Source organism: Palaemon carinicauda, chromosome 18 (genome assembly GCF_036898095.1).
Source record: "Palaemon carinicauda isolate YSFRI2023 chromosome 18, ASM3689809v2, whole genome shotgun sequence".
NCBI lineage: Eukaryota > Metazoa > Arthropoda > Malacostraca > Decapoda > Palaemonidae > Palaemon > Palaemon carinicauda.
In genome coordinates, this window is record NC_090742.1 from 63,002,814 (window position 1) to 63,022,250 (window position 19,437).

Genomic DNA, 19,437 nt, shown 5'->3' on the forward strand with positions numbered 1-19,437 from the left:
TAGTCATACCATTACTTCATTACCAATCATTGTACTACGCACATTTTGTGCACTTAAGAAATGATGAGATGTTGAATACCTCTATTTATCCAGAAATACAAAAACATATATGTACAATATACAGTACCAGTACAGTACTGTATCAGATTTTACCTGAATCTAAATAAGTCTCACAATTACCAGACAGTACTTCCAGGTAAGATACTAACCATTCAAAAGGAATGCAATGGATGGAAATATCACAAATTTTAAAATAATTTGTATTTTTTCCTAACCATACCATTCCTAGCCTTTAATAGGAGTACAGCATCGACAAAGCCCAAGCACCCATTAAGACTTTTAACAAGGGAAACATTGCTGATCGCCAGGTGGCTTACAGAACAACCCTCACTTTGACTTTGGCCTACATACCCCCAACCTTTAATAGACTCTTATCCTTAGAAGAGAGGAAGTTCCTATGACCAAACTGGCTTGGTTAACTGACCTGGTACAATTCAACGAACTTTGGTCCTAAGAGAAGCAAAAGTCATGATTCATTTTAACCCCCTAACACGGAGTTAGGGTAGGCCATGACGATGAATCTATCTCCATAGGATATTTGGGCAGTGCATAAGCATTACTGGTTATGATTAATGCGTATCAAACAGGTTCATCGTCCACCTTGACAGATTATAAGAGAAATTACTTCCAATAAAATACGAGAGGGAAGAATTATCAGACATTCTTACCTTCCATTCTAGACTTAGGTTGCAACTGCTATCCCAATGCAATGCTACTTATCCAATGTTGAATCTGGGCTTGCTACACCACCTGTTAAGTGGCTACCACCAGTCCCAGAGAAAAGACTTCCAGGGACCTGTAGGAATGTTTCCAAAGGCAGTAGGCAGTCTTTTCCAGACTCTGGCCTTCATAACCTGCGCCATGAACAGATTCTTTCCGAAGGCTAAGGCCAAGCCAATTCTCCTGACTTCATGTGCCCTCGCTCGAGAGTTTGACTCCTTGCACCTTATCTGGAGTGTAAAGGCAGGTTTACACGGACGAATGGTTAGACGAGACACATTTGAAGTGATGTTTGAACACATTCGTCAAACGGTTCGAAGAAACTCTGTTCTCGCCTGACTTTTACGGGTGGGGCTTCATTGTCCACAAACCTTGTTCATTTGTAGCTGACTCCACCTCTTCGAACAGTGACAAGCAAGTTCTACAACCGGGTTCGACAGTGTAAACCCCGTCTAAGAGCATCTGATGGTTTCCCAAAGCCAGAAGATGGTGTTGGAAATTAGTCTCTTAACCTTCCAACCTTCCCAGACTTAGAAACAGTCTCTGGTGCTAACGTCTGAAGCCTGATTTCATTTGAGGTAGCATCTCAATACCCTCACAAAACAAAGCAGCAGATTGTCTCAATTGCTGGTTGCTTCTTTAAGGGAGGAGATGGAGGTCTTAAACCTAGGGTCTTGAATCACTGGGTTCTGAGTTTTTGTCACAAACTGTGGGTCAAGAAAAAAGAGACCTCCTTTCATATCTTGTTATGACCAACGGCAAATGAAATGACATGCAATTCTCACTCTCTTCTCTGAGGCTAGGGCAAGCAGGAACACGCACTTTAGTGTCAGATAATGATCTGACAACTTGAGAGATTCGTACGGCGCTCTCTTTGGAGCGCAAGACCGTTCAAAGCTTCTTATCAGCAGAAAAAGTTCCTACAAAGTGGAAATGTCCAAGCCCTTCAGTCTAAATGCCTAGCTCAGGGCTGAGCGATAGCCCTTTACAGCGGCAACTGAGATGTGCATCTCCCAGCGAAGAAAGAATCGGAAATCAGCAATTGCTTGCAGAGGCTTCAACTGGAGAAATATCCCGTCTACGACACCAATTGCAGAACATGTCCCACTTCCCCTGGTAGATTGCTGCAAGGGATCTCCGCAAATATCCAGACATCTTCGCAGTGAATTTTGAAAAGCCCTTTGCTCAAAGGATAAGAGAAGGACATCAAGAGTTGTGGAATATCTGCAGGTGAGGCCAACAGGGGAGGTTGGCCCGTGGGAGTAATTCTCTCAGCAACACAAAGAGGAGGCATCACCAGGTCAGTGAACCACTGACCACTTGGGAGCCCCTTGGGTTATCCTGACGTTCGAGGTCTCCAACACTGTGTTGATGACCTTGGGATTGAGGCAGAATGGCAGAAAAGCATAAGCATTCAGGTTTCTCCACTAATGTTGGAATGCGTCCTCCATCGCTGCTGCCTGATCTGGAACTGGAGAACAGTAAACTGGAAGCTTCTTGTTCAATTGTGCTTCTCACTTGTAGCTGGTAGAAGGGACCACTTTGCCCCTTTGGCTGAGCATGTCGACTAATACATTCTTCTTGCCTGGAATGTATCTTGTTGACAGGTCCACTGCATTGTTAAATACCCAAGTGCAAGTCTGCCTTACCAACTCGGACAGGTCCTATGAAAAAGTCTTTCCCTACTTGTTTACGTATGCTATTATGGTCGTATCGTCACTCATCAATGCTAATTAGTGCCCTATCAAACTCTGTTGGAAAGCTTGAGGGGTTGATAGCGTGGCTCGCATTTCCAGCTATGTCCTCCCTCCGACATGCGCGCCACCCCTCTTTCGATGCATCTGTGTAAAGCAGCATCTCTGTAGGAGGGGAGTTGAGATACACTCCTCTGGTGAGGTTTTCGTTGTTCAACCACAACTTGAGATCTTCCTTCACCACTGTGTTCACCGGAACCAAGGAGTGGGGAGGACCCATACACGGCTAATCAGTGATGCTTTAGACAAGACTATAAGGATTGTTGGTGGAGACCCCATAGGGAAAGAGTTTCTCCAAAGATGAAAAATATCTTAGATGATGTTGCCACCGACATGCTGGAAAACATCCAACCTCCCTGAGTCTGTTGATACGATCGTCTGTCGGAAACTCTCTCGCTGCTGCCGTATCTATTAACAGCCCCAGGTTCTCCATCCTTCTATTGGGCTTGAGACAAGATATCCTCCAATTTACCACAATCGCCAAATCGTGGTAAAAAGCTAAGAGTCTGTCTCGATCCTGCAGCAATTGTCTCTTTGAAGATGACAGGATCAGCTAAAAATCAGCTAATCATCAAGATATCTCAGAAGAAGAATCTTGTTTGAATGGGCCCAAGCTATGACTAGTGTGGACACAAGAGTGAACACCTAAGGAATAGTGGATAGTCAGAAGCACAGACTTTGAACTGATGCTCAATCGATGTTTAGGTATCTGGAAATACATGTCCTATATGTCAACAAAAAGTAAGAAGTCCCTACTCCTGATGGCGGCCCCAACTGTGCTTGCCGTCTTCATGTTGAACAGGATTAGTAGAACAAACTAGTCCATTGGAGAGTGGTCAATCACCGGTCTCCATCCTCCTGTTAACTTCTCCACCAGGAATAATTAACTGTCGAAGTCATGAGACCCATCTCAAGACGACTTCTAGCTCATTCTTGTCCAACATTGCCAAAACTTCATTTGCTAAAGCCAGACACTTCAGCAATCCCAGAGGGTACGTTTGAAACGTGGTTGGAACTCAAGCGATTAGAGGGAGAGAGTTGATGAATGGGATACAGTATCCTGTACAGAGGATCTCTACCACCTATTCTTCCCCTCCATGTTGCTGCCACATTGCCCGATGGCTCAACAAGCATCCTCCCAATTGTGGCAGCTGAAGAGGGGAAAAGTTTTTCTCAGCCTCCCCTTCTTCCTTTTCTTACCATACCTCCTTTCTTGGCTTAGCCAGAGCAAGGTTGAAAAGGGAAAGGACCCTTCTTGGAAGAAGGGGCAGGAGTGGGCTTGGATTTTGGTGCGGTTTTTGTTTCCTTGCTGCTTATTAGAATGCCCGCCCTCAGAGGCCTGCTTGTGGCCTCCCTTGAAGACCAGAACCCTTGAGGGATACCTTAAGATGCTATAGTAACTAACCATCAATCAGTCAATATTATTTAAAGCTAGAGACTATGTGTTCGTCAACCAGTTCTGGGTATGTTTCGTCTCCCTAGAATATGAACTCTCAAATCGGAATGGATCCAGGAACGTATAATCAGGAGGCAGATTATAAATTGGGTTGTAAACGATCTCATTCAAAAACAGTACCTGGTGCCAGAGAACAAAAGCAGTACAATGTACCCTACCACTAGTGAATAGGTACGGTCATGTGGTTGGCCTGGCTCAGTGTTCAGAAGGGCAGTGAAGGGTCTAGTCAGAGGCCGCCTCACCTCAGAACATGGAATGTAGGACCGGTACTGAGAGGAGGTGCCTCCTCTTTCGTAAGTACCAAATTATTCAAAGAAAGAAAATAGTGGATAGTAAACTGTGGTGCCATGCTCGCAAATACCGAAGTGGCCCATCCAGTGTTTGTTAACAGCTATTAGTACCTTAGTTTTAGATAATTTTGGTGAAAACATTTTGTGAATATCTAATCTATGTGTAGAGTTTTAGTTTATATTACAAGAACTAAATTTCTCAGTCGAAATTAATTTTTCTTCAACTTTCCAGTTTTCTTTTTTTCACTGTATAACATATGCATGAGTATAGATTGATGTTTTGGTGTTAATTTGAACCAAATCATCCCACTACATTGAGCAGTACCAAAGTTACAATATATGGATTTTTCAGTAAATAAAGTTGTGAATCGGCCAACCCAAGATCTTTAATAAAATGCTTGTGATTTGGTAAGGCAGACCTTTACAACATTACAACTGGGTTTTTCACATCCTTATTGGACCCCTTTAATGTGCTGTAAAGCTTTCCTATATTTACTGGTATATTCATGTGCGAATTAAAATCTAAACTAAGGCCTTTTCTAGAACGTGAATCGCCAGCAACATTGAAGTCTCTTTAAAATTTTCTTCCTCCTTCAGTAACAAGACACCTGCAAAGGAAGCCATGACTAACACTTGTCACAGGGCAATGACTGCAAAGTCATGTCTACTGCACAAAGGGCAAAAGAGATGAGGGTACACAGAAGTCCTACTCATAAACCTCCATCAATTGAGGCCAGGCAAACCCTCATGCCTGCAACGTTGGGTAATCATCACAGGATGACAAACAAATACACTGAAAGAAAACTATTAAAATAGCCATTAGTATAGGCACACACAGAGTAAATTAGCACTTCCCAGTGGCTGAAGTCAAAGTGGCTGATCTGTGGACTGTCAAGTGGGTGTGGACTTACCACCACCTCATTATAAATCTTAACAGCTAAGTTCCAGATTCGCTGAATCATAATCCTATTAAAGGGTGAAGGTTTGTATTTGGGTAGGAATATGAAATTGTCAAAAATATTACTGACACTGTCAGAGAATAACTAGGGCAAAGGCCAATATTGCTTCTATCAGAGTTTCTGGGTAAAATTATATTCTTTCAGATTAATCATTATTAAATTTGGAACAAGTTTGTAATCCTGTCAATATTCCTTTCATGTCTCGAACTACCATGACATTTGTGATCTTGTCAGTATTCCTTTAATGTCTCGAACAACCATGACACTTGTGATCTTGTCAATATTCCTTTAATGTCTCGAACTACCATGACACTTGTGATCTTGTCAATATTCCTTTAATGTCTCAAACTACCATGACACTTGTTATCTTGTCAATATTCCTTTAATGTCTCGAACTATCATGACACTTGTGATCTTAATATTCCTTTAATGTCTCGAACTACCATGACACTTGTGATCTTGTCAATATTCCTTTAATGTCTCGAACTACCAAGACACTTGTGATCTTGTCAATATTCCTTTAATGTCTCGAACTACCATGACACTTGTGATCTTGTCAATATTCCTTTAATGTCTCAAACAACCATGACATTTGTGATCGTCAATATTCCTTTAATGTCTCGAACAAACACGACACTTGTGATCGTCAATATTCCTTTAATGTCTCGAACAACAATGACCTTAATTTTAGTCAGAAATGTTTTCATTAACACCATATTCCTACATTCCTGACATCTACCAATCTAGTGGATGGTGCTAGATAAGGGTGGCAAAACTAGGGACTTTGGGTGGGGATAAACAGAAATTAGCTACAGCATGAATACATCCTTTCCTAACCTAAGGCACTGGATCGTCCCCCTACCTAGGAGGGAAGAGATGACAACCACCAAATTAACCTGGCCTAGAGTGCCAAAAATAATTGAGTTCCATACATGGATGAGTCCTCACTTAAACTTGGGACGCCTTGCCCAACTTTATGGCCACCTGCAACCTTACTTGGCCTACAGTAACATTAGGTCATACCCAAGACCTGCCCCCCTGCCTTTGACCTTCATTTAATTATATATGTTTACCTTACGATGCGCTCGAGTTGGTGTTTGGAATAGTTTCAGACTGAGACTGACAGGATTCAAATCACTGATGACATACGGTAAAGTACTGTAATAGTGTTGAAAATTCACGTCAAAATGAAACCAATCATAAATATAATAGAAAATAAAATATGTCAATTTCCATTGATAGCACCTTGTAAAATTTAATTTAACCAATATAAAATACATAGAACAGAAATAATTATTTTTTTCAATAACTAAAATACACTTCAAGAGTTCTTCAAATGTATTTACTATTACATTTTCGTCAATACAGTTTATTTCTGGTACAAAACATAAGAACCAATCCATGAATTTATAACTACATTCAGCAAATAAAACAAAATATATAAGAATTATGACTGTCTATGAAACCTAAACATTTGACAAGGATCCATCATTGGCTAATCTTAAGTATGACGCTGTTAATATAAAGATAGCAACTGGCCAGAATATTCGGTCTAGAAATAAGTAGGTTACCGCCTGAAAAATACTTATAAAAAGGATGCTATATGTAAACACACAAAAGATATGATTTCTACAATCTTCAAATTCTGAGGTAATTACGGTATATAAATTATGACAGTTATCGCAAGTCAAGATTTAATGGCAGATGCCAAAGTACAAATCATGGACCGAAAAAATTAAAGAAATGAAAGAACTAAGTGATTAACGCAGCTTGTAGTATACCAGAGCAAATATTGTACTTTTCTTTAGTGGTAACAAAGCTGTCGTGAAATATTTAACATTCGGCCTAGCCTATTTAACCAGACGGTTATTAGCTTTACGTAACTACATAAACGAGATCTGTCATATTCAATTATATATTACTTCACTATTCAAACTCGCCCTACATTCCCTTTGTCCTACAAAAATAACAAAGGAGGCTTAATCCGAGATATATAAATTTGACTTAGGATCAGGCCTATTCTACTGGATCTAGCCTCTAGCCAAATGCTTACCAAGTACCATGTCATCTTTTACAAGTTTGGCCAAATGAAAATCGTCTCGCCTAGCCAACAAAATGGCTAGTAACGAGACTTATCTCTTCCGACGCCCACCAAGTTGCCGAATCTTGGCTCTAACCCCACCGAGGGGCTAGAAGATTTAGGTTAGGCTACTCGTCTCGGCCCACCAGGCTACGGTAGACCCAAAGAGGCTATGCGAGGCACTTCCTGTCTATTTTGCTCAGCCACAACGTGCCAGGGACAGAAATTACACCTCCACATGTCTGAGGTCGACTAACTGCTTCCTGTCAAGCCTCCCCCGTCAGCCTATGCAGCATTCATAGGGCTTCTTCAAGGAGACCCGAGTCACAAGCTTCAGGGCCACTTGTTGACGGGACTTTTTAACGTACGTGCCCTTCAGATTCACTAATTACGTTCGGTTGTGAAATGGAGTCATTAACTTACCTGGTCAAGACATTTTAAGGCATAAATGGAATTATCTGTGGTACAAAATCGTTCTTTCAAAACAAGTTGCTCTTCCTATCAGCCATGTTCGTGGAGGCAATTTTAATCAATTGTTCGATTTCATTGAAGTCAATATTATAATTTTATAATCTTTTATAATAAGTGTAAATGAATTATAAATTGTATTTAATTACAGTTTTTATAATAATTTATCTTACTTTTTAAAGTTTAATTGCGATATAATCGATGCAGTAATACCTGAAATAGAATACTGAAGTCAACTCTTAAGGTGTTCGAACAATAGGCTGGACGCAGGAGAATTCGGCCGCTGATTGGCTGGCGGTATTGTTGTCATCTGAGGCTTGAAGCTGATTGGTCGCTTCTGAGATTTATGTGGAAGACACTGTTCTTCATAAATGTTTCTTCACCTGTTTCGGTATTTGTTTATATTTACCATAAAACACTCGTTAATGACTTCGATGCCGTGACGGAAATAGAGTGTGACAGCTAAGTAATCCTTCCGTAGCGATTGAGAAGAGAACAAAGTTAAGACGACGACGGAATCTTCAGTTAATCACTCCCTACCAACGAGTCAACGATTATTTATCTGATAACAATAGTGTTTTTTATGAAGATAACTATTATCTATCTGTAACATTTACCTAAAATCCAAGAGTTAATTAGATAAATTAAATTATAGCAGTCTCATAACCAAAGTAATGATTGAATCACTTCGCCAGCATTGAGAGTAGGGCTACAGTATACATTACTATATGCTCAAAATGACGAGTACATCTAATATATCTGGCTTACAGTAAGGAATATTTGATTAGAAATTGGGAAAATTATAGATAAAAATAAAAAACTAGGTACAGCTAATCAATCACTGATTTAAGATCCTTGGCTCATATGCGGGTAACGCAACTCGCTTGTTGTCAGTTCGTCAGTAGACACGAAGGTGAAAGGTTGTGTGCCCCGCGGCCGGAGTGAATGCATTGACTTGTGTCATCTTTGTTCAACGCAGCATGTTGCCCTCGCCGTGGCCGTCATGGGTTGTGTAGAAAGCCGCAAAATAATCGAAAATGTGTCGGGTCACGGTGACATTAAGACGGTGTATCACCTCGACGACGCCTTCGGGGAAAAGAGTAAAAATCGCAGTGGGGTCGAGGCCGAGGTGAAGTGCGAGCTTCGCGTCGAGGAGTACTCGAACATCGCCGAAAAGATCAAGCTCGACAGACAGATCAACAAGCACAAGTTCAAGACGAGGTACGACCCTCGTATCACGGCTAAGTACGACATCAAGGCCCTGATCGGCAAGGGCACGTTCAGCAAGGTTGTCCGGGTGGAGAACAAGCTGACGAAGCAGCCCTACGCCATCAAGATCATCGAGAGCAAGGAAGGGCGGGAGGCCTTCGAGGCCGAGCTAGCCATTCTGAGACGCGTCAAGTGCCCTTACATCATCCAGTTGGTCGAGGTTTTCGAGAGTGTCGATAAGATTTACATGGTGATGGAACTGGCTACCGGCGGGGACCTCTTCGATAAGATAATGGCCCGGGGCCAGTTTTCGGAGAGGGACGCCGTGAAGGCGCTGAAGATGGTGCTGGAGGGGGTCAAGTACCTCCATAATTTGGGCATCACCCACAGGGACCTCAAACCCGATAACCTCTTGTACTATCACCCCGGGACGGATTCGAGGCTGATGATAACGGACTTTGGGTTGGCACATACGAGAAAGTGAGTTGTTTTCTATTTGTTTTGATTCATAGGCCTATCTTATCTTGCTGAAAAAGATCAGGTTTTTATATTAGTTTGTCAGGGCCGAAGATTTACTTTAAAATTACAGAAAATAGGTAGTTTAGTGTCACTTTCATTAACGTGTTATCGGCCTATGTATTTTAGCCGATGTCATTGGTGATTTCGAGTAATACAGGTAATACAATAGTCATTATCGTTGTTTTTTATACATGCAATACAAATTTGTACATTTACTAAAACAACAATAGGATCCCTACTAAAACCACAATATAATTCCTACTAAAACTTAACTTCTCTATGTTTACCTTGATAAAAATTCAAGCCTTAGTTAATTGCTGTTAGACATAACTCCTTACAGCATTTTTACTTGTGATTTGTGAAGATGTTTACGTAAATTAACTTTGAATACCTTTATCTGCAAATCCACCTCTTGATTGGGCAAGTGCCCACGCCTACCTTAGGCCTATATATATATATATATATATATATATATATATATATATATATATATATATATATATATATATATGCTGATTAATGGGGAGGGAGTTTGTTTTGTATGTGTAAATTTATAATTGGTATTCTCCGTTAGAATATATGGGGTAACTATATGGGTTATTTTCCTTGCTAGTTGACGCGACACACCAAAAATAACTGATATTTTTTAATATTAAGACACGCACCCCCCTCTTTCCTCCTACAGGGAGGGCTGTGCGTGACCGGAAAGATATATATATATATATATATATATATATATATATATATATATATATATATATATATATATATATATATAATATATATATATATATATATATATATATATATATATATATATATATATATATATATATATATATATATAATATATATATATATATATATATATATATATATATTTATATATATACTGTATATATACTATATATATATATATATATATATATATATATATATATAATATATATATATAATATATATATATATATATATATATATATATATATATATATATATTTATATATATACTGTATATATATATATATAATATATATATATAATATATATATATATATATATATATATATATATATATATATTTATATATATACTGTATATATACTATATATATATATATATATATATATATATATATATATATACTGTATATATACTATATATATATATATATATATATATATATATATACTATATATATATATATATATATATATATATATATATATATATATATATACTGTATATATACTATATATATATATATATATATATATATATATATATATATATATATATATGTGTGTGTGTGTGTGTGTGTGTGTGCGTGCGTGCTCTTTATTATATGAGCTGTTATACCTTCAACGACTATGCGAATAAGATCAGTTGATGTTGCACGTTATTTCCCCAATTATAAAGGTAATAATTAAGCCTTATATTACATTGTATTCTCCCTGCCGTGAGGTGAATAATTAGTGTTTGGTGGATGTTTTTAATGTCCGGACTTTTCTAATTGCTTCGATAATGAGGTTTTTTAAATTAACGCAGAATACGCTTATAATCCTAAGCACTTAGGATTTTATATGACACATTTTGTAGGTACTGTTTTAATTATTTCATTTTGTCTTTTTAAATTTGTTGGATAAAAACTTTCATTCTATCAAATTTCGTAGTCTTGATCTAGATATTAATGTGTGGCACCGTCGTTCCGCCATTTCTTTATGCATGTTGCATAATCTTATTCATATTCCTCACAATCCTTTGCACATAGTATTAAGAATGCCATCTACATCACAAGGCTCAATACTTCACGGTATTTTAAAAGTTTTAATCCAGCCGTGACCAGATTGTGAAATGATCCTCATAATTGGACGGTTGAATCGGTGGAACTTCAGAATCTCAATTTTTTTTTTTTTTTTATCAGGCAGATATAAGTCACTCTTCATAGTTTATATGACACATTTTATCATTGTTACCGAACCTAAGATATTTTATTTTTTTATTATTTCTCATGTATTTGTTCATTTCCTGATATTACCGCATCACTCATTTTTTCCCCATTGGTGCCTTCGAGCAGCATCCTCATTTTCCTACTAAGGTTGTAGCTTGGCTAGTAGTGATGATGATAATATGCCTAAAACGAATTCTGTAAATATGTTTTATTTTATTTGTTTATTTTGACACGATACAGAAAACGATATCAACCCCATTGTATTTAGAAGAAAGCTAATTACTTAACTGTAAGGTTTGTTTTCCTGGTCCTTCCATGCACGGAAAAAGTCCTTCGTTCAGTAGAACTAAGATATTTGTTTGTTTCGTTTACAGTCTTCAAGTATTTAGTGATTAATATAGCTTAGTCTTGGTTCATTATCGAATCCGCTCTATAGTAGCATTTCAAGGAAACCCTTAAACTTATTGAAACCGTCCATGAATATTCTCGTGTCGAAAGTAGGCCTATGTAAGGATTTTATTAAAGTTGATTATGGAGCTTCTAATATTATCATTATTATTACTTGCTAAGCTACAACCTTAGTTGGAAAAGCAAGATGCTATAAGCCCAAGGGCTCCAACAGGGAAAAATAGCCCAGTTCTAAACAGAGCATTGTCCATATAATTACAAAAGCAATTTTTTAGGTTATTTTTAATTATTGTTATTGCATTATTCATTTGAGCACGTTGAACCGAATTATAGTCCAGCAATATAATTGGGACACGAACTCTACTAGGCGCCTTGACCTAGACCAAGTTGACTTTAATATTCATGTGGATTTTATCAAGGTTTCTGGAATAGTCATTTTTTTTTTCACTTTTATTTAGTGTTGAATGACAATAGAAACTTAGTCTATAGGGGAAATATTTTCACTACACTCATCTCGCTTCATTTGTAACATACAACTTCCCTGTGTTTCGTCTAGTTATGTAGTTTTGACTTTTGTCAATCTACAAACAAGCAAACTCAGACACAGGAAAATTTTAAATTTATAACGGTTTTTTAGTTTAATTGTAATACCACATTTCTGCTGTTCCCAAACTGCTAGGACTCTTTGCAAGTTTATGAGCATATTTTTATCAGTGATATGGGATGTCCCTATTCTTTTAACAGAATTTAGTTGGAGTCTGCGGAACATTTTAAAATCTCATATCATAATGCTACATCATTTAGTACGATGTCATCGAACACGTATTTGTGGTCACTAAACTCTCTCTCTCTCTCTCTCTCTCTCTCTCTCTCTCTCTCTCTCTCTCTCTCTCTCTCTGCGACTGTTTCCCTCAAACATGTTCTGGGATAAACCTAGTTTGTAATTTCTTCAGTTCTTGCACTGCGGTTATGCCACTTTTACCTCTCTCTCTCTCTCTCTCTGTCTCTCTCTCTCTCTCTCTCTCTCTCTCTCTCTCTCTCTCTCTCTCTCTCTCTCTCTCCTTACTAGGTCTATTTTAAGTGATTGTATTGTTCACTACGCCTTTCGTGTCGTAAACATATGGTATTCATTACCTTTGCTTCATTGAAAAAGAATATCGACGTTGCATTAAACGTAACACCTTACTGAGCATTTGAACGATAACACTTTAAATTAGCTACTTATTTTTTTTTTCTTTTTATTAAAAAGTTGTAATTTGTTAGATTAGATAGATTTGTTTATAGAAAAATGCAATTAAATGTGATTATACTGTAAATATTGTGATTGTAAAGAAATTAGCTACTTAAGCGCTACCTCAACGTGCAGTGTACTAAATAGCCTGATTAGTATAACATGACGTCCGCTTGTTCTGTGACCTAAGGTCTATAGACTTTTCTGTGCCTTTCATTGTATGATTTACTTATCACCGCTTACCGTTTATTTTTAACCAACGATCACAGTTGTCATCAAATTTAAGCCGATAATATACGCGTAAGGTATTCAACCCCCCCCCCCCCCCCATCAAAGCTGGCTACTTTCCTCTTGATAATAGTAGAGGACTAGCTATGGTAAGCAGTTCTTCTAGGAGAAATTCACTCCAAAATCAATCCATTGGCCTTGTAGTACCACATAGCATCTCTCTTGGCGTAGAGTAGTTCTCTTGCACGCTGTTCTATCATATTTCTTTTTGTAGTTCATATGTGAAATATCTATTTTATTGTTATTAATAATCTTAGAATATTTCATATTGTTCATTGTTTCTCGTAGTTCATTCATTTCCTTTCCGCACTGGGCTATTTGCCGTGTTGGAGCTCTTGGGCTTAGGCCTACAGTATCTTGCTTTTCCTACTAAGGTTGTAACTTAGCTATTAATAATGGTGATAAGAGTTTTCTGTTAACGTGGAATTTTGACTGGAAACAACACTTGCAAGTCTAAGTTAAACATTTTCTGGATACACCTGCAGGTCCCTTAGGCTGAGAGTCGTTTAGGCCGCAATTTTGAGAAATTTCCGTGTACGTTTTAAGTCTCAAAACACCCAATTATATAATTCAAAGTATAACTAAATTGCAAACACGATTTCGAAAGTCTCAATCTCAAAACAGTGTCTTAGTTTGTTTGAAAAACATTACCGTAAATACTCTACGTATCATGTGTTATGAAGTTAATTTCAAAGAGGACTGTGGGGCTTGATTATAAAGCTTGGGAAATTATTTATTTCGTGTTATAACAAAACTATTTTCTCGGTTTCCAGACACTTTGTCACGTTGCCTTCTAAATTCAGCATTTACATTTAATTACGCGACTTGCACACATATATGCTCCTACCTTCCAACCAATTGTTTTGGTTTGTTTAATCTAGTTTCTGATAGCTTTCCCAGATTCCAAACAGAATAAGTCCTTGGGCTTATTGCATCATGCTTTTCCAACTAGGATTGTATTTTAGCTTATAATAATAATAATAATAATAACAATAATAATAATAATATGAACAAGTTTTCTCACCTTCACCTTGTGTATATTGGACAGTATATTTTCTTGATCTTTTCACCAAAGGGAATAAGGGTATGGTGCTGAAATCTGTCACTCTTATGACGATTAACTTTATAACTAATACGACTACTACGACAATTGTTTACTCTCTTACGATAATTCGATTGTTCAGTAACATAACAGCTGTTTAAATTCGTTTGTTGTATCTGTTTGCGTAATGATTATGACGTTACTAACGATAATTTTTATTCTTTTAAACAATTTTAATTTATTGAACTAGAACTTTTTTTAAACAATTTATCAGTTGGTAACTTATTAATAAATTAGTTTATTATCTAGTTGGCAAAGAATGAGCATACTATTAGGAATTGCTTTTAAATTGCTCACCCGGAGAATAGACCCTGACTTGTTTTATCATCACCATCATCATCTCGTACGCCTATTGACGCAAAGGACTTCGCCAGTCGTCTCTATCTTGAGCTTTTAAACCAATGCTTCTCCATTCATCATTACGCTTCACAGTCCTCAGCCATGTAGGCCTGGGTCTTCCAACTCTTCTAGTGCCTTGTGAACTAATCTCTCTTGGAGAATGTGAAGAGCATGCTCAAACCATCTACATGTACCCCTCACCATATCCACATAGGGCACTCGAGTAATCTCTTATAGTTATTTTACTAATCCTGTCCTGCTATTTAACTCCCAATATTCTTTTGAGGACTTTGTTCTCAAATCTAATAAGTCCGTTGGATATTGTTTCATTGTCATACCACAACTCATGTCCATACAGTAACTCCGATGTCACAAAACTGATATATATTACCTTATTTTTATTTGCAATTTCAGGCGATTTGATTTCCATATTTTGCTTAACCTAGCCATTATCTGATTTGCTTTTTTCTATCGTTCATTAAACGCCAATTCTAAAAACCCTGTATTTGATAGCATAGGCCTAGTTCCTAAATATTTAAATGATTCCACCTCATTAATCTCCTTCCAATGATATTTCATCTCCCATTGCATATTGCGTTCTCATCACCTCTCTTTCTTCTATTTATCTTGAGCATAACCTCATGTGATATTTCATGCATTCTGGTAAGCATGTTTTGCAAATCCTGTGGTGTTCTGCTAATAAGGACAGCGTCATCAGCGTTCCTTTTTACTTTTAGGGGTTTATTTCCCGCCCTCCATCAGACACTAAGAGTCTGTTCAGGCGGGCCTTGATGTGTGAAAATAATTTCTTTCCAGTTTATATTTTGCTCTGTATTTTTTCAGTTATTCGCTAGCATTTGTATTCAGGCTTAATCGTTTTCTGATCACTATTATAACACTTTCCAAAGAGATAAGTCTTCAGGTTTTTCTTGAAAGCTGCAACATTTTTACTATTCTTGACATCAAGTGGAAGGTCGTTGAAGAGTCTCGGTGCAGCATAACAAATAGTTCTTCCTCCTATAGTCTATATGGGTCATCAGGATGTCTAACTCTTACAGCAGCGCTAGTAGCTTGAGGGTAGAGGACCAAGCAATCGCGAAGATATTTAGGCTTATCACTTGTAAGTGGTTTGTGCGTTAACCAACAAATCTTAAATTCAATTCTAGCCTTGACAGGTAACCAATGTAGATCGATCAGTGCAGTAGTTATTCTCTCCCGAAATTTAATGCCTTTTATCAGTCTAGCCGCCCGGTTTTGCACATTTTGAAGCTTTCTTCGTAGATAAATTTAAAAAAAATATATGAACCTGTTTGTAATCTTATAATGAAAATATAATTTATACCTGAGTAAAGTCATTTTTGTTCTTGTCTAGAATAAGATTTCACTTATTTCTATGTGTAAAGCTTATAAAAATGTACAAATATATAATTTTAATGAATAGATAGGGATTACAGCCTAAATAGATCATGTCATAAACCTGGTCTAAACTTCTCTCCGCCTGAATGACCTGAACTCGACGCTTGCTATCGATAGATTTGTGCAGGATTATTAATCCTGGGTTTGTGCTGTGTTGAAGAACGGAAAGTTCCAATAGACGGACGTCAACGGATAAAAAATGCATTGGTATCTGCGTTAGTGAGAAATTGTAGAAGTGGTGTCATTTAGCTTGACTGAGGAAAGATCCAGGTGTGTTTGTATTGTTCCTTATTATGTAGGAGTGTAACACATTGCCAATAATTTATTATTTAGCATTTTCCTATGGTTTATATGATTAAGCACTTGCATCACCCGGCTCATACGCGCATAGGCTGATTGACAAAAAAAGCCTACCATGTAGGCTACTATCCTATGATGGTCATGGCAAATACCTCAAGATATCTGAATAGTAGGGATTCTTGGTGTAAGGAAAACTGATAGATGTTTAGGTTTTTCAAAAGGACTAGTACTGTGGATCAGTTATCTTGAGGTGGTTCGATCATGTCTGAAGAATCGATGACTATAGATTGCTATGTCGTGTTTAATTCAACAGTGCCAACACCTCTTAATTCATCCAATTATTTATGGTGACTTTTATTTTATTTTAACTTTTGTATATCTATTTCTTTCTGGTAAATTTTTCATATACAGCACAGTCAGTTTTGATAGTTTCATATTTTTTTTTTATTCACACTCATCATCCACACTTTACTAACATGAACTACAATTCCGCCATACATACGAGTTATTCATTGTATCTATATTGACTATTCAAACCCGTTAGCAGAGAACAGATTTTCCACATTATCGAGCAAGAACAGTTGGGCACACACCATTCGAGTTGATAGTACAGAGTGATTTATTTTATGCATTGTTGTTGTATACCAATTGGTGATCCAACTTGAAATGATGTAATGCATATAAGAACAGATATTTTTCTTTGTGTTCACTGGTGTATGATCTTTACACAGTGTTCACGGGTATTTAATATTTACTAACCACACAATGTAGTTGCATGTATATTATTGAACTGTTTGACCTTGTAAACAGACCAGAAAATATTACGAAATTCGGCTAAAGTCCTGAAATTGTTGAGGGATGTCAGTTACGTACTAACGGTCCAAGTTAGTGTTTTGTTGTAGCTTCATTGAGTTCCAATACATCAATTTAGGTTGTGGAAAACCAAATTCTCACTATTATCTATTGGTGAAAATGTTGTCATCATTTGCAATTAATTCTACCATAACCACGAATAATATAAATATAGAAAGAATTTTCATTTATGAATAAAATGCCGTCTTCCATTCTTAACTGGTACAATTTTAAGACTTAAAGATCTGTCTCTGTTATTAGTGTTTAACTCTGCTCTATGACCACATCCAAAAGCCTTTATTTCTCTTAATTCATCAAATGTTCCGCATAGTTTTTATCTTGAAACATTTAAGGGACTTATTACATAGGCCTATGCTATTAGTCAAGGTGACATTGAACCTGTAGTTGTAATTTATTTAGAATAAGAATACGGGTGGTGATTACTCTTTATTCGAAGTGTATACTACAGTGTTAAATTATTATCCCGACGTTAAATTGTAATGCTGGTTATTATAATGTATATTATGACGTTTTAACGCCAATGCTGATGTTATGAAAAGAAACGTTATGATAGTATGAATAATGGTAGTTAGTATCAATAATGGATTAATAATACTGCATTAGCATAATAGGCTTTCCCCTGCTGAACGCTTAACACCCCTCCCGGCTTGATGAGTTTGAGACGCATTGCTTTGCCTTCTACTCTCCCCTCTCAGGGGCTATCGACTGGCGTATTTATTTGCACATTCATTCATCTCACAAGCGTGCTTTTGTCTCGTCAGTCTTATACCCTTCTTTTTCTTCGACGCTCTCTCTCTCTCTCTCTCTCTCTCTCTCTCTCTCTCTCTCTCTCTCTCTCTCTCTCGTTGCAGGCGTTCTTTGTACGTTGCAAGATGGAAGTTGGAAAGTCATTATTATTCTTATTGCTATTAAATATTATTACTACTACTACTAGCTACTTAGCTAAGCTACAGTCCGAGTTGGAAATGCAGGATGCTATAAGCTTAAGGGCTCCAGCAAGGTAAAATAGCCCAGTGAGGAAAGGAAATACATTACAAGAGAAGTAATACGCAATTTAAATAGAATATTTTAAGAACATTTAACAACATTGAAATAGATCTTTCATATATAAACTATTAAAACTAGGAGACACAGCCTAATATAGAAGTCTCCGAGGATACCTTTAAGCAATGAATAGATATTTGTGTACCTGAGTGCTAGTGGATTGTTGAGTTTTGGGTGTTAGGAAGACCCCAAGTGAGATAATGCTTGTCCTAACCATGTGAGTACCCCCCCCCCCATCTCTCTCTCTCTCTCTCTCTCTCTCTCTCTCTCTCTCTCTCTCTCTCTCTCTCTCTCTCTCTAACGCCACTTCATCCCTCTCCAATTATAACTTGGTCTTTTCAAGGTTGACCTTTGACAGAGGGGATGACCCCGTGACCCGCTTGTGAAGGGCAATTTCAGCAGTTTGTTTAATCAATTGGCTGTGATTGTCCCCCTTGTGTTTTGCGATGTCGAGGACCAGTTATAGTCTGACTTTTGTTTGAGATGTGATTATTTTTTCTTGATGTTTATTTGTATTAGTTGTCAAAGATATTTACTGAGCTGGTATGCTGTTGCATACACTACACTGTATCTGCTATGTATGTTATTGATCAAATTCTCTCTCTCTCTCTCTCTCTCTCTCTCTCTCTCTCTCTCTCTCTCTCTCTCTCTCTCTCTCTCTCTCTCTCGCTTTTAGTGATGTTGAATGATAAATATGGGTTCTTTCTTGATCATGAAAGTCGTCTTGTTTTGTTCAAACGTTCTTCATAGCGAAGTTTATAGGCCTATTCATATATTTTCCGTTGGAATGTTAGTCACTGATGAAATCCTTTTGATGATAAAAAGTCTTATTTTTTAAAAGTATATATATATATATATATATATATATATATATATATATATATATATATATATATATATATATATATCTCTTTCCGGTCAAGCTCACCTCAACAGCCCATGGGTAAGGGGAAGAGGAGCAGTCATACCC

General features: G+C 37.2%; 2 protein-coding genes across 5 annotated transcripts in view; one reads left to right on the forward strand and one right to left on the reverse strand.

Moving 5' to 3' along the window:
* Positions 1-7,862, reverse strand: part of CycY (cyclin Y) — a 30,296-nt gene extending 22,434 nt beyond the window's left edge. For 2 of the 4 annotated variants that reach the window (XR_011047222.1, XM_068392443.1), the window contains exon 1: positions 7,743-7,862. The gene's annotated coding sequence lies outside the window, so the exon portion shown is untranslated. Of the gene's footprint in view, positions 1-7,292; positions 7,603-7,742 lie in introns of those variants that run through there. The other 2 variants (XM_068392444.1, XM_068392445.1) reach the window with 2 other exon arrangements.
* Positions 7,863-8,664: 802 nt separating this feature from the next.
* LOC137657850 (serine/threonine-protein kinase H1 homolog) overlaps positions 8,665-19,437 on the forward strand; it is a 63,584-nt gene continuing 52,811 nt past the window's right edge. Inside the window, exon 1 of the mRNA XM_068392446.1 lies at positions 8,665-9,476. Within this exon, the coding sequence (XP_068248547.1) occupies positions 8,791-9,476 (686 nt within the window). The 5' untranslated portion in view covers positions 8,665-8,790. The remainder of the gene's footprint in view (positions 9,477-19,437) is intronic.